The sequence below is a fragment of the Eupeodes corollae genome, chromosome 1 (genome assembly GCF_945859685.1).
Source record: "Eupeodes corollae chromosome 1, idEupCoro1.1, whole genome shotgun sequence".
NCBI classification, from domain to species: domain Eukaryota; kingdom Metazoa; phylum Arthropoda; class Insecta; order Diptera; family Syrphidae; genus Eupeodes; species Eupeodes corollae.
In genome coordinates, this window is record NC_079147.1 from 205,552,594 (window position 1) to 205,573,309 (window position 20,716).

General features: G+C 32.0%; 1 protein-coding gene across 2 annotated transcripts in view; it reads right to left on the minus strand.

Annotated features, from left to right (window-relative positions):
* LOC129942852 (zwei Ig domain protein zig-8-like) overlaps window positions 1–20,716 on the minus strand; it is a 42,833-nt gene that overhangs the window by 11,552 nt on the left and 10,565 nt on the right. For both annotated transcript variants that reach the window (XM_056051948.1, XM_056051949.1), the window contains exon 2: window positions 220–575. In XM_056051948.1, the coding sequence (XP_055907923.1) occupies window positions 220–575 (356 nt within the window). The remainder of the gene's footprint in view (window positions 1–219; window positions 576–20,716) is intronic.

Below are 20,716 nucleotides of genomic sequence, written 5' to 3' on the forward strand. Positions count from 1 at the left end.
TGTACAAGGTGATACAAACTTTACCGGGTCAGCTAGTATTGCAATAAAAATTAATGTATGAAACCAAATTGAATTGGGTATCATAGAATATTACTTTTAAAATAAAAAATTGTAGCTATGGTGATACGAAAAATCAATTCAATTTAAAAGGAATATGAATAAATACAATAAAACACCAAAAAGGATTTTCATTTTGTTTCATACAAATGAAATACTCACATGACATGGTAAATATGCATGACTTCCAATTTGTACTGTTACATTCGTCTCTTGTACTGTAAAATTTTTCGGTGGATTATTTGCATACGATGATTCAAGATACAATTCATCTTGATTCATGTGTAAAGCTTCTGGAGCTAATATCTGTGAAAGTGGAGGTATCGTCGTTGTTGTTGTTCCAGCTGCTGCTATTCGTGTTTGTGTTGCTATCGTTGATGGTAAATTACTTGATAATTCGGTGTTACTACTGATGCTGATGCTGCTGCTACTGCTACTGCTACTACTACCACCACTACTACTGCTGCTTACAATGGTTGTAAATGTTTCAAAAAATTCTGCCTCACTTATTGTTGGATCTAAAATAACAAAACGAAATAGAAAAACAAACAAAATACAAAGTTTTTCAAATAAATCAAATAAATTGAACGATTTATTTATTCTGCTGAAAAATATCCAATAAAACAACCAATATACAATTGACACATTTTCACCCTGCGTGAAATAGATTTAACCACATGTTAAATTAAATCCCTTAATATCCCTTTTTCCGTCATTTGAAAACGTGTTTCATAAAATCCCCATCGTAAAAGTTCTCTTAACAGGCAATTAATAACAAAAACAAGCGATTTTCCAATAATTTCTAAAATAATAAAAATGAAATCTTTGTTTTGTTGTTTCCGTTTTTTTTTTTGTATTGAGGGTTGTGTTTTTTGAATCGTCAATCATTTTCGTTTTAAGTCATTAGGGTGTGATTTGTTGTTTGGAATAAATGAAATTCCCTTTCCCTGCAAAAATAACCATCTATTGACATAGCAAAAGGAGGGGATTGTTCAAATACATATTTGTTTTAGGATTTTTTAAAGTTAGCAAGGCGAAAAAAACTGAAACATTAAACGTGAGAAAGAAATTAAACCCCTTGAGATATTAGGTTTGAAAAGTTTTCTGGTCGGTTACAAACAAACCAAAAACCTCCACCACCTACAACCCGTTTAGCCTAGATAAGTTACCTAAAATTTTCAAGAAGAATATTCCCTAATGATTTGACAATGAATTTTCAAAAATAAAAACCAAAAATAGTTCAAAAACAAACTAGCTATGAATTTTCAGAAATGATCAACTTTTTTTTCATTTTCTAATACTACAAAAGATCAGAAGTGGGATTTAACAATCCTTTTGAGGAAACCAATTCTGTTCCAACAGACCAAATGGCAAAAAAAGCAGCCTTAAAGTACCTTTATAGCAAAGGAAAAAGTTCTACGTGCCCGATTTCCCTTATTCTATAGCCCGCACGATGATGACGGTGGCGTTGTGTGAAATTACTAGCGTAGCGGTGCCTATGGTGACTATGACTGTGTTTTCGTCGTTAACTTACTTGCATATTTTATTTGACAGGAGATGAAAAATAAATTAGAAAATAGGAAATAGCTTTATAGCTAGGTACGTATAACCAACCTACATAGATTTATCTGTGGATAAAGAGGACCGACATCATTTTAAGAGGATGACTTAGATTTTGAAGATGAAATATAAGGAATAAGGTAGGTGTGAGCAAATAATTTCTTTAAGGAAGTATTTAAGTTTTGTGGATTTAAGCAAATTTTAATTAAAATTTGTCAATAGTTCCAAGGCACGTGCGGCTTTGGATTTAACGTGTTTAGAAGAAAACGATATTCCTAAAATATTTCTTCCAATTAAATGAAGTACTTTTACGAATTTTAATTTTTTTCTAAGGTAGGAAATTAGAAAATATGTCCCCATTTTCAAAAAGCTAAAATTAAAATATAGAAGTAAGGGAATTTATTACAATCTTTTGTTGAATAAAATCTTCATTTCTGAAAACGACATCTTATTGTTTTGGATCCTAAAATTATAACTCTTTCAACTGTATTAAGAATTCAGAATCATATCTAAGTTTGCCTATTACAGTCTGAACCATTCAACTTAAGTGCGACTATAAACTCAATTGTGCCAGTAAAAAACTTTTTCGTTATAAGTACATTACCTACATATAGAGAAAGCTATTTGACATAAAATTTAAGTGCTGACCCTTCAAATAGCCTCCATATGTTAACCTTATACCTTATCCCATATACCATACAAACATCCTTATATGTAGGTTACATCTGCCTTAACTGTATTCGATTACTTTTAATGCAAGATTTTCAGTTTGGAATACACAAAAAATCGAACCCATCCCAAAATATCCTTCTTGCATGCTATGTGTGTTGTATAAAGGTTGTGTTCACACACTCTAATAAATGTTAAAAAGAATACCAACCAAGAGAACTTAGACAAGATTTAAATTTTAAGTAGTCCTATACCGTTGTATTTTTGATGATGATGGGATATGTTTTAACATATACCCTACCCTAACCATACCCAATTACATTTCTTAGAGATCAGCATCGCGCTAGGATTTAACTTGAAGAGGTGTGTTAAGATTTACGATTGAAAATAATGTAAAAAGCCATAAAGTGTTTTACCTTCAAAACAATACAATAGTCATAAAGTTGACCCCCTAAAAGCTTGAACTTGAATCAGCAAAATAAAAATAACGCGTTTGTGCCTTTTCCTGCTTCTATAGTCCTGACACAACAACGACTGGCCCACCATTCTGTGTGATATTTTAACAAAAAGCAATCAAAGTTGGCCGATTTAAATTACATAAAATACGAGCATCCAGAAGTACATACTTTATTTCGAGGATATAAATTAGAATATACATAAGCACGAGCATCATGTGTGATGGGAAAGATTTTGTTTTGATTTATATGAATAAAAAGTTTGAACATAAATTACTTAATGTAAAACAAGCGTGCACAGATTTTATACTGCAGATCCACATTTTCCACACACAAAAAGAAAAATAATGAGAATCATGATTTTAAATGGCTCTCCAGTTTAAATCATGACATATTACGTTTATGCGAGTAACATTTCAAACCATGCAGTCATAAAAAGTCAGCCAGGAAATTTGGTATCCCGCATTTTAAAATCAAGTTATAGAAGGTTCTTATCTGAAAACAAGAGAATTTAGATGATATGCCTTCGTACCGTACATAAATATTGGGAAGAGCTTTTTTTTAAGATGGTTCTTTTAAGACTCTGAAAATTGAGAATGACAATACGAAAAGCAAAGCCTACAAAAAAATCTATGATCCCTTCATCAAAAATTTACAAAATCAAATCGTGGAATTCCTTCAATTAATTTAGGTGCATCGTGGAATCCAAACTAACACAAGTTCTAATAATAAACAAAACACAACAGAAAAACACAATGAAGACGAAGCTCAGCAACATATTAAAACTACCAAAACTACGGTTTTCAAAATGACTGATAACATCACTCAGTAATCTATTTGACATCCTAGAAACGATGCAAGGATGTTATCTGGATGCAAGAAGGCACAGTACATCAAGCTAGGGAATAGTTTTAGCTGACATTAGTAACTATCATTAAACATTTTGTGTCGGAATTCAAAAGTTATTAAAAGAGAGTCAAATTTTGTATGAGTGGTGTCAAATTACTTTATCTACGGGAAAATATGATAAGATCGGTTTTAATGAACAGCTGATTTCTGATTTTGCAATTTGAAACAATATTATTTCAATGAAGGCTTTCCATTTACTTTTTATTCCCACCTGTCAGTCGTACTTCCAATGGTTAACTCTAACCTCAAATACTTGATTAGAATTATAAAATTCTTGATTACAATCAGGGAATTTTTATTAATTGACATACATTTTTAATTTTCAGCGATTGGTTTCAATAATGGAAACCAATGATAGCTATAACTGTCCCCTTACACTGCAAGCTCAAGAATGTCAAACTTTTCCTCGATATGCTAATCGCTCTAATCAAATAAATACTAACAAGAATACGTTATTTCGGGTCGTTATATTAGGATTCTGCATGGCCTTTAATGATTGTGTTGGGTCATAAAGCTATATGTCTTAAATTCTGTATTTCAGAACACTGTAAACCTTTTTTAACTAAATGTAGAAAAAAAGGGGCTGGGATGCGTTCCACACTGATAACTTCCCATCCCGTCTGTCGATTTGTCTTGCTTAAAAGTTTGTCTATATGTACTCGTATCAATTTTTACCAAATTTGCGTACTATTTTTTGTTGATTTTGTTTTTATGAACGGACTGTAAGATTTTTATACAAAAATTACTGAATATTTTCTGTTAATTCGGTCTTTTTCAAAATTGTATGGAATGTTGAAAACAATATTTCTTATAAGACAAAATTAGTTTGAAGCCAATATTTCAAATTTTTGAAAAGATATTTGAGTCGAAAATCAATTTTTACCAACTTTTGTTAAGTTTTTTTTTAGGTTTTTAATTTTTTGTACAAAAAATGTCAATTCGATTTTTTTTCAAAATTTTACTAAATGTTAACAACAATATATTTTGAATGATAAAAGTAGTTTAAAGCTAATATCTACAATTTTTGAAAAGATATTTGGGTCAAAAATCAATTTTTACCAACTTTTATACATTTTTGTAGGTTTTTATTTTTTGTAAAAAAGCTGTCAATTCGAGTTTTCTCAACATTTTTAGGAAAAAAATAAGTTTGAAGCCTAAATTTCAAGTTTTTGAAAAGATATTTGAATCGATATTCAATTTTTACCAACTTTGAGTAATGTTTTTTTTAGATTTTTATTTTTTATAAAAAAAAACTGTCAATTCGATTTTTCTCAAAATTTTATCAGATGTCAAAAACATTATTCTTGGTTGTACAAAATTGTTTTGGAGATGAAATCATATTTTAGTCGTAAAATTTTGGAGGTGACAAATTTTTTTTCAGTTTTTTTTTTTATAAAAAAACCGTTAAATGGATTTCTTTTAAAAAAATATACTTCTTTAATATCATGTTAAAATGTATTATATATAATTTAATTGAAGTCTCTAGCGTTTTTGGTTCGTAAGATATTTAAGGTTAACCAAAATGTTCACCTTTTTTTCAAACTGCTATGGTAAAAAAACAACCCACGCAATTATCTGTATAACAAAATTTATTTGAAATCGATATCTCTTCTGGTTCTTGAGCTATATACGACGAAGAAAACGTAGCGTACGACCGGAGGTAAGGGCGTACGAATGTACGTACACACGCACGCACAGACATCTTTCTAAAAATCTTTTATTTCTACTCTAGGGACCTTGGAACGTCGAGAAATGTCAAAATTTTCAATTTGACAAATCGGACCCATTACAATAACTTCCTATGGGAAGTTAAAAAGTGCACAACAAGTTCGAAGTAACTTGCTCCTGTTTGCAAAGAGTTTGTTAATGTACCTATATAATATTTAAAATATACCTGTTAAGTAAGTTTGTCTTGAAAGAAATAAACAGGCCAGACAGAATCGCGGGACCCACTTTTTTCGACTTCTCTACCATCGTAGTTTGATCAATATCTCGAGTTCGATATTTTTTACGAATGCAAAACTTGCCATATACCTAGTTCCTATATATATGTCGCAAGTAAAAAGTTAAATATTGAAATATTCATGATAAGAAGTCATTAAAAATTTAAAACTTACAAGTTTTTTAGAAACAGAAAACAATTAATGTACAAAGAATATTGATACATTTTAGTGTCTTAAAATGTTTCCTTAAATTAAGGTTCGTGAAAAGTTTTTACAATTCCTTATTTTCAAAAACATTCTATTCTAAAAGTGCGCACTTTTTAACATTATGAACACGATTTCGCTTTTTCAAAATACAGAAAGAATTTTCACCAAACATTTAATTTTGAAGTACAAACCTTTTGCTTCACAGAATTTTGACTTAACGATATTTTGCTTCTACAGAATTTTGACATTAGGTATTTTAAATACAGTAATATGTTTCTTGCAGTATTTCGATCCCAATCTCGAAATATTTAGACACGATTTTAAAAGCATCATATCACAAACTAAATGTTAAAATCAGAAATACGAAAATCCAAAATCCTAAATCTTTCATAAAATTGCATTCGAAACTTAAGTTTTGTGCATTTTTCGTTTTGGAATTTTCATTCAAGAATTTTTTGGTGTTTTTAAATGTTTTGGTTTTTAAATAAGGGGAATTTACTTTTGGAATATTGGCCTCAGAATTTATTTGGAGAGACTATCCAAAGGTAGAGCTTTTCTTCAATGAATATTCTGCCTAAGAGCCTGGGGCTAAACATGTGTCGAGCCAAAACAAAAGAATTTAATCTCAATTTTGTGTAGAGTTCATCTCATAACTTCAGTACCTATAATTCAATAGAACTGTGATTATAATACCAATACGTATTCCAATTCCAATGCATAATGAGTCACAATTTAACACTATATACTTCCACATCAATTGATGACCTGATTGTTTGATTTCTATGTTCAACATACACAAGACAAACAAGAAATCAACCATATGCAAATAATGCTTCACCACGCGTGCATATGTATAGGTCTACGTACAGTGCATCTAACATATTAACAATAATTATGCTCCAAGTAGCAAGCGAGCACCTACCTACTCATAATCATAACATGCCTATAATTATTATGTAAATTTATGGGTTTAATATTTGTCCAGCTAAATGAATGAACCATCATCACCCAGAAGTTCAACAATCCTCGAATTCTATTAAAGGACATGAAATACATTAATTTTAGCCCGATTAAATATTTGTCTGATAAATATCATGAAGCTTAACAAATAAACCTCTTTATCCGAATAAAACGAATACAAAGAAATCAAACAAAAAAAAAAAAAACAAATTTCATTTGATCCTTTTATATAAGTATACACCTACACCAATACGTAAACCTATCTATATACCATCACATCAAGAAAAAGAGCGAAATAAATTCTTATTCGTTCGTTAAAAAAAGGATTCGTATTTCTATTCCAACTTTAATCATCCCGTCTTCAAACCATTTTCTTTTACTTTCCCTTCTTCGATGTGATATTGAAAAGAAGAAGTAACTATATGTGTGTGTGTATGTGTATATGAGTATGGGTAAGGGGTATAACAAGGATAAGAATCAGGACAAAATTTAGACACACGTTTTGAAGGGGTTTAATTAAAGCCACACTGAACAATTGGTTGAGAGTGAGTTTAGGGTATTATTGTATCAATATCATTAAACGGTCTTGACAAAATAATCTCAAAGAAAAGCCCCAACAAAATAACGAATAATAACTTTATACATATATAGAAATGAAAGAAAACAGAAAAAAACATAACAAGCTAAAAAGGAAAATATAAGTAAATACAAAGAAGAAAATTTCAATGCTTTCCTGGCATTTCCTCGATGATTTTCATATGATACCTTTTTTTGCTACGCCTCTTTTTTCTTTCTAAGTTGTTCTTATCCCAACATTAAACAACAAAAATGATGGAGAAATTATATTATCGATGCTAGAAAGAACCTTAATGCAAAAATAACAATCGTTATTCTGATTTATTCACTTGACAACATAAACGAAAAAACAAAAACAAAAATAAAGGACATGGAATCTCAGATGGAAATGTAGGCTCAAAACCAACATGTTTCATGATAAAGTGAAGCTTGGGGTTGGGGGTGTTGTGCACGTTTGTACTTTATATAAGTTACGAAAGACTCGATGATTTTTTATGTCTTGAGTATGTGGAACCAAAGTAACAGAGATTTTGTTTATTTTTTTGTATTGTCATGTTCTTATCTGAAGAAATCATATTATATGTGCCATCATCACGTGCTGATCCTGATCAAAGTCAAATCCTCCAGGTTAAGTTGGAGAGTAAACAAGAAAAAAGGCGAAAAGATTTTCCTTACCTTCATAAAGTATCCAAATAAATATTTTTTTTTCTTGTAAGATGAGAAAAATGGAAAATGCTCTCTCATCAATTAAGGGTGCGTATAACACATGGTTTTCGTCGCCTCACCTTGTCGAAATGAGATTTTTACTAATGGAGTTATTTTTTTGTTGACAATACGTATGTATATACGGTCTAAGTAATTCAAAATAATTTGTTTACGAAAATGAATAACGTAAGCAAATTTATCTGCTTAGAAAGTCATCGTCACGTGAAATTATTTCAGAAGAATTGAATAAATTACTTCAATAAGAAAAAATACGGAAATATTTTAAAAACATTTTTCAAGCGGTTCAAAATAAATTCTGTTACAATACATTTTCAATATATTGAAGATATACCAAATAGTTCTACTTAGTTTAGTTTTGAATCCAGGAAGCATTATTCTTGACAAGCTGCAACTCTTATTTTATTATTTAAACAGGTTTGAATTGGTTAAGTAAGCAAATAATAAAAAATTTCTTATTCCACGAAAAAGAAACTGTTGAGATGGCTAAAACTGAATTCTGAAACACCTTGTTCTCAATTAAAAGTCTTATGTTTAAAAAAAAATAATTAGATATACACTTCAGTATATTTTGAAGGCTGAAGGCTTCTTAAATAGCAGTGTACATTTTTTAGAGCAAATATAGGAAATTCCTATATCGTCTTGGAAAAAGAATGATTATTGCTCTTGAAATTTCAAAAACCTTCGAAAAAGTTCTATATCAGGATCCCTTATCGAAAAAAACTCGTTCGGTTTTACCTTTGAATGGATAAGAAATCACTTTTAAGACCATTAAATATAAGAATTATCCGATGGGCTCAATTTCTGCAAAACAAATAACAAATTCTGGTGTGCCACAGGGCTCTGATCTGTCTCCGACACTATTTTTTAGTTTTATTTATGAACATCTGCTTGCTTCGCTGACGATAATACCCTTGACGCTTTTCATATTCCTTTTAATATTTACAACTCTGCTCTTCTAAGGTCCATCTTTAACGGAAATAAAATACAAATTTTAGATTCTGACCTTTGCAGAATTGTTGAATAGGGAATCAAAACGCGAGTAGAATTTAATGGGGGTTGAAAACACTATGTTACATACTGTCATTTAAACATAACTTACCATCTTTCCATTAGTGGTAGTAGCAGGAAGTAGACTGATAACCTTGTCATTCTCAGTATTTTGTACCTCCATCTACTTCTTGTGGAAGGATCACATACGCGAATACCGTGGCTTGAATACTGTGTGTTCGTACAGTTTGTGGTTCCACTTTTTTTAACCGTTTCTTAAACTGTAATAATAACGTCCTTATGTTTGCTCATCAGTACTTTCTAGAGCCAAATTTCGATTTTGCTGTCAAGTAAAGGGTGTTTCTCTTTAGCTGTACTACGCGAGTATGAAATGCTTCACGACATTCTGTCTATCCCACACATTGCAAGACCGTACTACTAGCCATTACATAAGGGCATAGGATTTCAAAATAAACGTATGAATCTAACTGCAGTTCTTTTTTTATGAATTCAACTTTTCCCAAAAAGAAAATATTCAAGTTATAAATGCAGATTTTTCAAGAGGGACATTCTCTTGCAATTCAAATTGGAAAGTAAGTCAAATCATTGGAGTTTCAAAAGTTGCAGAGCGAGTAATTAAGAAAATCTGGTATGTTTGAATTTGTAAAGTCTCTTTTTTAATTATATCCTCCAAGCGACTTAAATATGAAAATTAAAAAAAAAAAGTATACTACAAGCAGTAATCTTCATAAAAACATCAAAATTTTCACATCCCAGATTTCTTTGCGACGAGCGCAATCATCTCCAACACCATCATCCGATGAAAAGAATACTTAGAACAGAAAATTTAATTTTCCTATCAAATTGCTTTGACTTTAAAATATTCCCTTTGGTGTCGTATATAGTTCCCACAAGCGCAATGTCCACCAAAACCAAACCCATGTTATCTTTCAGTGAAAAACAAAACAAACAAAAAACATTAGCCTACAACTCAACATTATAAATGACTTTTAGTGTTCATGTTTGGTTGTATGTGTTGAAATAAAGTGCATTCAGCCAGCATTTCCCCAGACATTGGTATCGGTTTGAAAGTTGTCCAAAATCTGTTTATGACATTTTCTCGCTTCCGATTTACACCACGACCAAAATTTGTTGGACCAACACAGGATTTTTTTGTGCTTCTGGTTTTGCCTTTGCCTTTTACAATTCCCTCCGGATAGAAAACTCTAATATTCCATTCCAAATAGCCTTCGACTGCATATAGTTTGTGTCTATAAAGTGGTACAAGTCGAGTATGGTTGTTTCGAAGGCACATCAAATTTTCACCCTGCTCTAGTATTATGTGGACCACCAAATGTGTGAGTTATCAAGAAATTGGATGGGAAAAAGGAACAAGAACAGCAACAGCAACAAGAAAAAAGAAACTAAAAAGTTCTTGGGCAACTAAAATTGGTAGAACACGAAAGGACCACTCCTACCAATTATTCCATTTAAGCCATGCTCATGCTCAACTTTCATGTTCGTGTCCACCTACTTTTGTAGCTCTTCCGCTTTTTGCAAAACAAACATACACAAATACATATACAAAGAGTGCTCTTAACCAAAAACAACATTTACACCCGCTGCTATTGCTGTTGCTACTGCTACTGCTTGGTGCTTTCATTTCTTCTAGGCACAAACACCAGCTTCTATAGCTGCTTTTTGGATCTTTTGCTTTGATGACAAGACAAAGTAATTTTGTGCATTAGAAACGATTTGTAAGGAAGCATTACAAAGTGTCAGAAGTGGGATATGACGTCGGAAGCTTTCTTTGCTTTCGCCTTCATTTTTGGGGGTATTTTGACAGAAGTTTAGTGTTGAGGACATGTAGAACGACGTCTATGGCATAAACACCAGCACTCGAGTTCATTTCGTTGTTTTTATTTTTGCTTTTTTTTGCTGACATTTTTAGGAAAGCTATTTTCACTGTCGTGTGGTGGTACTGTTGGCATGAAATATATGAGCATTCAAGGTACTTTGATAGTACGTGTATGCTAAGAGAGTGTTACTATTTTTTTTTTTGTTTTTGAACATTTTGATGGCGAAAAGAGGGTACACAAGTTTTCTTCACCGTAGTTTTTTTCCACATTTCTGTTACGTGACCTCATTTTTCTCAAAAAAAAAAGAAACTGGAGGAAGATTATAATTTTGTCTGTTTGAATATATGCAAGGACACAGAAGTATGAAATCAACAAGCTTCTAGTTTATTTTTTTTTCTTGCATGTTCCAACGAAAAATAGCAAGAAGACTAAAATTTTTGAACACAAGATATTGTATTCGAAAATAATTAGGTGACCTCAATGTTTGTTTGAAAAATGAGAGCACAAAATAATGAAGGTAGGTGGCAAACGGATGCAATTATCACAAATTTGGAACACACTTAATTAAAAGCTATGTTTTGTAAATTCGCTTTATAATTTTTTAAATAATTTCATGAGTTAAGTGCCTATATGTTTAGAAATTTTGTGGCATCATTAGTTTGAAAAGTTCTCCTAGAAGGAAAGCGTTCAAATTAACAAGTTTCCGTTAAGTTTTATTTATCAACTTCTTTCAAGTCTGGTTTCGGCTTTAGTTTTGCATAATTTTAATAAAATAAAATCTTCCAATTTGTTTTGAAGTTGTTGTTTCTTTTCTAATTAGTTGTTTAACAATTTTGCATATTAAATCATCATCATTTCTTGAACCAAAGAATGTTTTCGGAAGTAATTAGGTCCAATTGAATTTTGTAACCAGTGATTTTCTTTGTTTGTTTGTTTCAGCTCGAGTATCTCAGGAACTACTAATCCAATTTGATTATTTCAGTGTGTGATAGCCCATTTATTATAAAGCTTCAGACTATATAGCATCACGCTAAGACTAATACCATCGTAGCACCAATAAAGAAAGTTTAAGAGCTTCCACTGCGTGCACAGTAAAAAAAGTCAAATTTTTGATAAAATAATGTATGAATAAACTTTTCCCCTTGAAAAATTCAACAAAAAAAAACTTTGAAAAATTGCTCACTATATTTTTGTATGCTAACCAAATTTCTTATAAAATAAATCATGCAAACAATGCTAAGGGGCTTAGCTCGAAAAAGAATGCAATCTTTTGGGAATGCATTCATTATAAATCATTAATGCAATTCAGAGATTGCATTCATTTATTTCACCTAAATTCAAATTCAAATTTTGTTTTTTTAAATTCACTTAAATTCTTTGCAAGAAACAAACACTTTCTTTTTTAAATACATATGTATATTATGTAGGTCAAAAACGGAGATGTTTTAGAAATTTGACATTTTGACTTTTTTTTTATAATTTATTAAACAAATCTTAGAATTTTCATATTAATACACCTCCAAATAAATTGCCACACATTTCTATATTAACCTTCCTACGTTTTGAAATTTAAACTCATAACACTCTGATGTTGTTTAGACTTAATGTCCTTCTTGAAAAGTTTTTGCATTATTTTTGAGACAAAAACTAATATATCCCAACATTATTTACCAAGCATAAAGAGCCACACCCTGTCAATCTGTATCACTCATCTTGACGTCCTGAGCACCAACCTTTATAGAAGAAACAAAAGAACGACGACCAACCGACCTTGGCCAGGTTGTTATTTATTTCATTCTGTGTGTGTGTATTTTTTTGTTTTGTCTTTTCATTTCTAAACTCCAAAGCATTAACTAAAATTATTACCCGCATATCTTAAAAGTCCCAGATAAGAAAACGAAATAACATAAAACAGCCTCTGGAACTTGCATAAATTACCATCAAAATTCTACTCACCTCTCTCAAATTGACAACCTCAAACCCCATCTTCTTTTCACAACCTACCCTATCAACCATGATGATGTGAAACTTTAGGTACTCCACACTATATTATATAATAGCTATAATATATAGCTCTCCTCATTCTCGCCCTCTTAGCCTAAATTTCATTTGTTATCCCGGTCTTTATTCGTTCGGTTTATTTGTTTGCTGTGTGATTATCTCATAACTACGCAACTACTCAACAAACAAGGATTCACGTTCACGTCTTCGACTTATCCTGATGTTCTCCTTGTGAGCTTCTTCGGTTGTTTCTTCTTTTTTGTGTGTTTTGTTTTGTTTTTCCTAAAATTTCTATCTTTTATCTCGATTTTGTGTGTCTATTTTGGTGAGCTAGGCAGACACCTCATCTATACACAGCTGAAAGCTTAGAAACATCGCATCTCACACTCTCACGCCTTTTTATGTTTTGTTTTTGTTGTCGTTGTTTTTTTTTTTGTTCTTTTTTTGAAGAGGGTGTACGCTTATGAGAGTGTCTAACGTGTTTGCAAGGATCTGCTTTAAGGAATAAATTATGATACAAAACAGGATAACACATTTTCGAAAATGTGATATGATGCTGAAGCGTGTGTACAAGGTTCACAAACAAACAAGCATAGAAACACACGAGCATTTTAAAATGCAAAAGGATATTTTATATGGATACAAGTTCTCTCTGAGATATGATGTACATCTTTTTGGTAGCAGAATTCTTGGAAATGATGGAAATACAAAAAAAAACATCAATGAAAAGGGACCCAATTTTTTTTTTTCTGAAGACAGGGCCGTTTGGGTTTTGTTAAGAGCCTTGAGATGTAAAGTGTCTGGAGCAGTCACTTATCAAGAATTGGAAAATTGTTTTATTTCGGCTTAAAAATGTATTGTGGCCGTGTCATTGAAATTTCATAAGGATTTTGATATTATTTCTTAAGTTAACATTTTTTTTAAATTTAAGCATAATTTTCTCAAAATTTTTATTTGATGAGCTGGCTATTCCTTCAATACCTTTTTAATTTTTAGCATAAAACTTACTTTTAAATAAATAAAACTACTAAATTGCACCCTTATAGACAATTTAATTAAAATTTTAGTACCGTTATACAACCAGTTTAATATATATAATTTAAACCCACTATTTTTGTAATAGATTGCAAGCTTATTTGAGCCCTTTTGATTATAAGTATAATGGCCCCTAAGAAAATAGATTTTCTAAGAGAATCCAGCACTGACAGGAAGCCATCCAAAATTCTAATTCCGAGATCCATTTTTTAATAGAAATTCTAAGATATTTTTCTTTTCCTTCATAAATACAAAAACAAGGCACACTTAAGGCGCACATAGCTACATATAAATATTTAGAAGGATAAAATGTACACATTTATACTCCTCATATATATCTTTGAATGTTGGCATATGGATTTTGATTAAATCCCAAAGATAAGATTTAATGAAATCCTCCCCCTTTTTTTTGATGTGGTGGTAGAATATTGTACGTATACAACTGTACCTACTCTTTGTGTTGTCTGTGGTCACCACTTTCGATTGCCCCTAACCGACCACTGACCTCAAGGAAAATAAAAAAAAATATATTAATATAGTCGTAGAAATTCGTTCTATTTGATGATGCAAAGAAAAGGAGGAGGTTTAAATATACAAATAAACATGAAAGTCAAGAGAACATAACAAACAATAATGTGTTTTGTCTACCCTTATTGAATTTTATTACTATTTTTATCTATTCCTTAAAAAATAGATATAATATACATAAAACCGCCTTTGTAAAAAGAGAACAATTTTTATTGAATATTACAATTTCTTATTAGAGATTCCAAAAATAAATTTATTTGTGTATTTTTTTCCTTTTAGGAGTTTCTCTTTGAGAAGTAGAAGTTAGTAATATCAAGAAGGGAAGGATTGTAAATTATTATGTCTTGACTTTACTCGTAATCAGGGTAATGGAAATCAATAAATTTCGAATAAATTTTGTCAAAATCCTTGAAGTATATTTGAGTCTATAAAAACAGAACAGAGGAAAAAAAGCAGTTCATTGGTTTGTGTTATGTTGACTTAAGTTATTTAGATTGGTAAATGGTTGTATTTTGTGATGAACTTTCGAAATAGTTATTATTTCGTCAGCTGTTTTTTTTTGTAGCGAAAATGGTGGGTCATAAATTAGATTCATGTATTTCTACTCATTAATAATTATTATTCTAACTTAGTTGTGCGTTCTTGCGTTCTGTGAGTAATTTTATTAAAAGGGGTGAAATAAGATGATTTTGCAAAAATCAAACTAAATCAGTAGACGTTTTGGCGGAGTTTATTTTGTTATGTAAATCAAGTTTCAAAGAATGTATTTTCTTAGGATATGTTAAGTTTGATAAATTTTTATAAAAAGGGTAGATAAATAGGAACTATAATTGATAATTACTGCTTCTGTGGCTAAAATCTCTACAAATGCATGAAAAAGAGAGTTTGGGGACAGTATCTTGAAAACCGAAATTAAAAACTCAAAATTATTCATACTAAACCTGATATATCCTTATCCGTGTGGAAAGTCCAGAGTCGATCAAATATTCACATTACGGCAGATCCTGGAAAGAACCCAAGAACACCAAATCTACACCCACCATCTTTTCATCGATTTCAAGGCCGAATATGACAGCATCTACAGGACGAGCAGTTTAGAGCCATGTCTAGTTTTGTCATACCTGCCAAACTCGTCCGTTTGTGAAGGATGACCATGGAGAATTCAAGCTGCTCCATAAAGGTTGGAAACAACTTAATAGAACCTTTCGATGTTAAAAAAAGGTTTTAGACAAGGTGATGCGCTGTCATGTGATTTTTTTTACATCGTGCTTGAAAGAATAGTGCAGAGCTCACATGTCAACTCTAGAGGCACCATCTTTCAAAAGTCTGTCCAATCGGAAGATCTCGGCGTGATGTCAATAAGGCTTTTGTGAGTAGTGAGGCAGAGGCAGCAAAAATGGGTTTAACGGTAATTGAGGGCAAAACAAAGTACATGCTGTCGTCAATAAAGGACATACAACACCTACGTCTTGGTCAAAACTTCACCATCGACAGACGTAACTTTGAGGTAGTCAATGACTTTGTCTACCTAGGCTCCGCTGTAATTTCAGAAAACAACACCAGCGCTGAGATCAAACGCAGAATAACTCTTGCTAACCGCTGTATCTTTGGACTAAGAAAGCAATTGAGGGGTTACTTCCTTATTGAGAGACCAAAGTGTTGCTGCATAAGACCGTTATCATTCCCGTCCTGCTATACGGTGCAGAAATATGGACTATGACAATAGCGGATGAAAACACCTTAGGTTGGTTCGAGAGAAAAGTTTTTTTTGTGTAAAAGTCCAACGACTAAGATGGCTGGGACACGTAGAATGCATGGATACCAATGCTCCGGCCCGGAAAGTCTTCGAATCCACACCCACAGGACAGCGCAGTAGAGGAAGACCGCGGATCAGGTGGCGCGTACAAGTGGAAGGTGACCTCACCCAACTTGGAGCGCGGAACTGGAGACATCTAGCTGAGGACCGAGCTAGATGGAGAAATTTGTTGGGTGAGGCCCTAGTTCACACAGGTCTGTAGCGCCACCTTAAGTAAGTATGTAAGTAAGTAAAAATGATTAGTTAAATATTTGAGATTAAGGAATTTTAAGATGAACTTTTGGAAGTCCGGATTTTGGATTTTCAGGAATTTCGGGAAATAGAAGAATGGTTGCCCAATCCGATGATTTATAGCCTGCTTTCTTCTGAACCACTTTTAAAATTATCCATCCATCAATTAGAAGACAAATAATACACAAATTGTTTAACAAACAGTTCTTAATTTCGTAGTCTTTCAAAGTCTTTGTTTGCTACGCTTATCAATTGTGATAAGCGTAGCAAACAACACCACAGAACAATGCAGAAGAACCTCCCAAAGATTCTCAACAATAAAACCATCAGGAATTACAATGTTGATCTAAAACAAGTATATAAACATAGAAATGAGCTAGTTCAAAATCTGCAACGTACAATTAAGCAACCTGCAAAAAGACACATTTTGAAAACTTCATCATCAAAGAAACTGCAAAAACTGTTTAATAAAACTTAACTGCTTATTAAAAAACTTGAGTGACTGCTCTTAAGAAAGTCTCAACACATTCGGAAAAGCGCATATTAAAATTCTTGGGATAAAACTGAGAACAAATCTTTAAACGACAACTTTCTTAAAAATAAAATGGAAGAAAATCAATTAAAAAGGCAGATGCTTCACTACAACTTCAAAAGAAGTTCCCTATCTAATAATTTTAATAAGGCTAATAACAAAAAAGATATCAAAAAAATAGCAAACATTACTAATTCTCAATAACTTTTAAATACTGGTACATGCATTGGTTGACAAAAAGAAAAACATTTTCCAAGATTTCTTAAAAGTGATGTAGAGAATGCTATTGAAAGCTTAAAAAGAAAGAGAAATATAATGGAAGTGATGGGTATTTAAAATACGCAAAATTTCCAATTTAAAGCACTTAAATCACGTGGACGATGTTTGCTTACTCTCTCATAGGATAATGGATCTCCATAAAATGACAACAAGTGTGGAGAGAGAAGCAGAAAAAACATTCCGGAAAAACTAAAATGATCAGCCTCGGAACCCGACCATCTTCTCAAATAAATATTTTATCGCAACCGGTGGAAAAAGTGGAGAGCTTTCAATACCTTGGAACCATCGTTTCCATCGAAGGCGGGACCGAACATGACGTCATCTGCCGCATCGACAAAGCAAAAGCGTTAGACACAAATGTCTAATTTGTGTTTCTTTACGGGTGCAGTACTTGAAAGGTTACTACAACCACAACAAGAAAGCTGCAAACCTTCGTAACATCCTAAGGATTTTCTGGTCAAACCGTTTTTCAAATGAGGTCCTTCATAGAAGGACAGGTGAGGAACACATAGAATCTATAATAAAGACGTAAGTGGCAATTGATTAGATATACGCTTCGATAAGGTAACGACTGCATTGCCCAAGCGATGAAGTGGACTCCGCTCACACAAGAAGGAAGAAGAGCTGGACGACCAAGAAACACATGGCGCAGGACAGTCGAGACGGAATCAGCGTCACTAGGCAAGAGTTGGAGGGAGCTGAAACACATCTCCGGAAACCGTACATGATGGCGCGTAGGTGTAGTAGAGGCCCTATGGCCCTTAAGGGGTTCTCTACGGACTTAACAGGTCTGAGGACCTAAGTAAGTAGTAAGTGAAATTTCCAATTAGGTGTTGGTCACCTCATCTACAAAATAGGGAAGACAGACGATAAAAACAACTATACCCTTTAACATAATATCTTGCGTTTATTGCAAAATTCCTGTTTCATCGAATAAAAGCAAATTTAGAATTCAAACACCCTTTTGAACAAGCTTGGTTTCCAATATGGACTATGTTTAAGCAATTTAGCATTTACTGATTTCGCCAAACTTTGTGAGGACTATTAGAAAGTCGCATTATCCACTAATCGTTTGTAATGTAATTTTATTTATTAGCGTAAATTTATCGTTTTTTTTTTTTACAAAATGGCAATTGCACAATTTACATAGATATGGTTTCAATACCTTACTGATGTCAATAATATGTTTGAATGGCAATAATTGTGACATGAAAATTGATGGTATCACTTTAGACTTCGAGGCAGACTAGCAACTAATCGGGTCACATAATGTTATTCGCTGATAAAAATATGGAAAACGTTAACCGAAGCATAATAAACGCTTGGTGACAGTTTTGGAATTATAAGAATCTGCTTTGCATTTGACTTCACGGTTTTCGCAGTCTTAACATGTGTCTGTCAAACATTTCAAATCACAAGAGTCCTCGAAAATAAACTTTAATTCCGTTAAGGAGCCATGGAAAGATCGATTCTTAATGTGAGGTTATCTCAAAGCATTAACTACGAAAATGTAAGAACCTAGTCGAAATTAAAAGATGGTCTTCACAAAACTGTGACAAAAATTTGTCAAAAATTGTCAATGGACCAAAATAACAACAAAATGGACTCCAAGAGATAATAAAAGCAGTGTAGGAAAACAATTCAAGAGGTTTAGAGTCGAAATGCAATCTTTTTTGTCCAAACTACTGGATAGAAGCTTTAAACCGAAGAATCTGCTAGATAAAGGGTTATAATCATCATACTTTTAAATGAAGGTAAAAGTAATTCATTAAAGGATATTTTTTAATATTGCGAAAACAATATTTAGTTTAATTATGCAATAATACCTCGAAAAAGTAATCATTGCTGTTTTTTTGATTATTTCCTTTATTTGAAAATTAATTTATTTATTGGCACTTCTAAAACATAAAATACCTTAATTACATTTTAAACAATGCAAATTAAAATTACAACTAATAGCAATTTAATTGTTTTAAACAATTTTTCGCCAAGTCTGGCTGAGACAGATGATAGTTAAAAATGTAGATTGGTCTCAATTATTTTTTTTTAAATGCCTCTTTTAAAGTGAATTTCGTTGAGTTTATAATCCCTCATCATGTCTTGTATTAAAGTTACAAAGTGAAAAATATAATTTTCCAAGAAAATCAATTCCTATACAGAAAATCAACTAAATTCTTCAGGACTCTTGAAATGTATTTAAATGAAAATGAATTCAAAAACATTTCATAATTGGCGTGTTTATGTTTGCGACATTGATGAATTGTTGATTTAATACCGTGAATAATAATATCAACAATAATTTAAATATTTCGTGACAAAATTAACTAAAATCAAAATAAATGTTTCGTATACGTAAATGAAAATTTATTTAACTTAAATTTTATTCCACTTTTACTCTAAGTCTCTGTTGGTGATTTATTTTTGTTTTATTGTAAAAAACAATTTATTTATCTTCACTCCATTAAGACAAACAAACCTTAAATTTGAATTTGCTAAGGAAACCACGGCAAGAAAACAAAAATAAAAATCAAGGACACAAGACGAACCTCCCAATTCCGATCCCTATCCCAATCCCAATCCATACGATATTTTGGCACGACACGGTTGTGTAAAACACAACAAATTAGCAACCAAAAGAAAAAAAAATTCCTGGTGAAAATACCAACATCGTGATTTCTTTGAAGTCCTCCTCGATGTCGTGGGTGGTGTATAGTACATAGGGTATACATAGTGCGTGGTTTCGCCTAAGTGTTAACGGAAATGTCTTTCGAGTTGAAAAATTTCGGTAGAAGGCAATTGAGGTTGACAAAATAAAAATAAAAAAAAGAACGAAGCAAAATCCTGCTGTGATAATTTTTTGCTTGACGTGACAGCCTCGAAAATGCGTACAAAAGCATCATCTGCTGGCAATTTTGATTGTGATGATGGTGGTTGTTGCCATTGAGGAACGAACGCATGAACTTCAAGTACTTAAACTATGGGTACCTATGCCAAGAGCAAAGGGGTTTTGAATTTACTCTGGGTTTAGTATCTAAGTGCGTGACATGGAAAAACGATATCTAAATACACATTTTTTCTTATCAGAATGTTTCGTTAAATGATTTTGTAAAGCAGTCGCCAAGGATATTATAGAGAGAGTTTCTTTTTAAAGGTTTATAATAGGTTTGTATTTTTGTTGCTCTTGTATTCTGTGTAAGGATTCTCCCTCTTCTTTTGCCATGGCTATACTACATTTTGAAACCATAAAAATAAGCCTTGACGTGGAAGGTTCGTTTTTTTTTTGGAAATTTAAGTACTAGGTTAATAATATTCCTTACTAAAGACACTGTAAAGGAACTTTTTTTTAAGAAACTTCCTTTGTGTTGTTTTCAATTTAAGTTGTTACA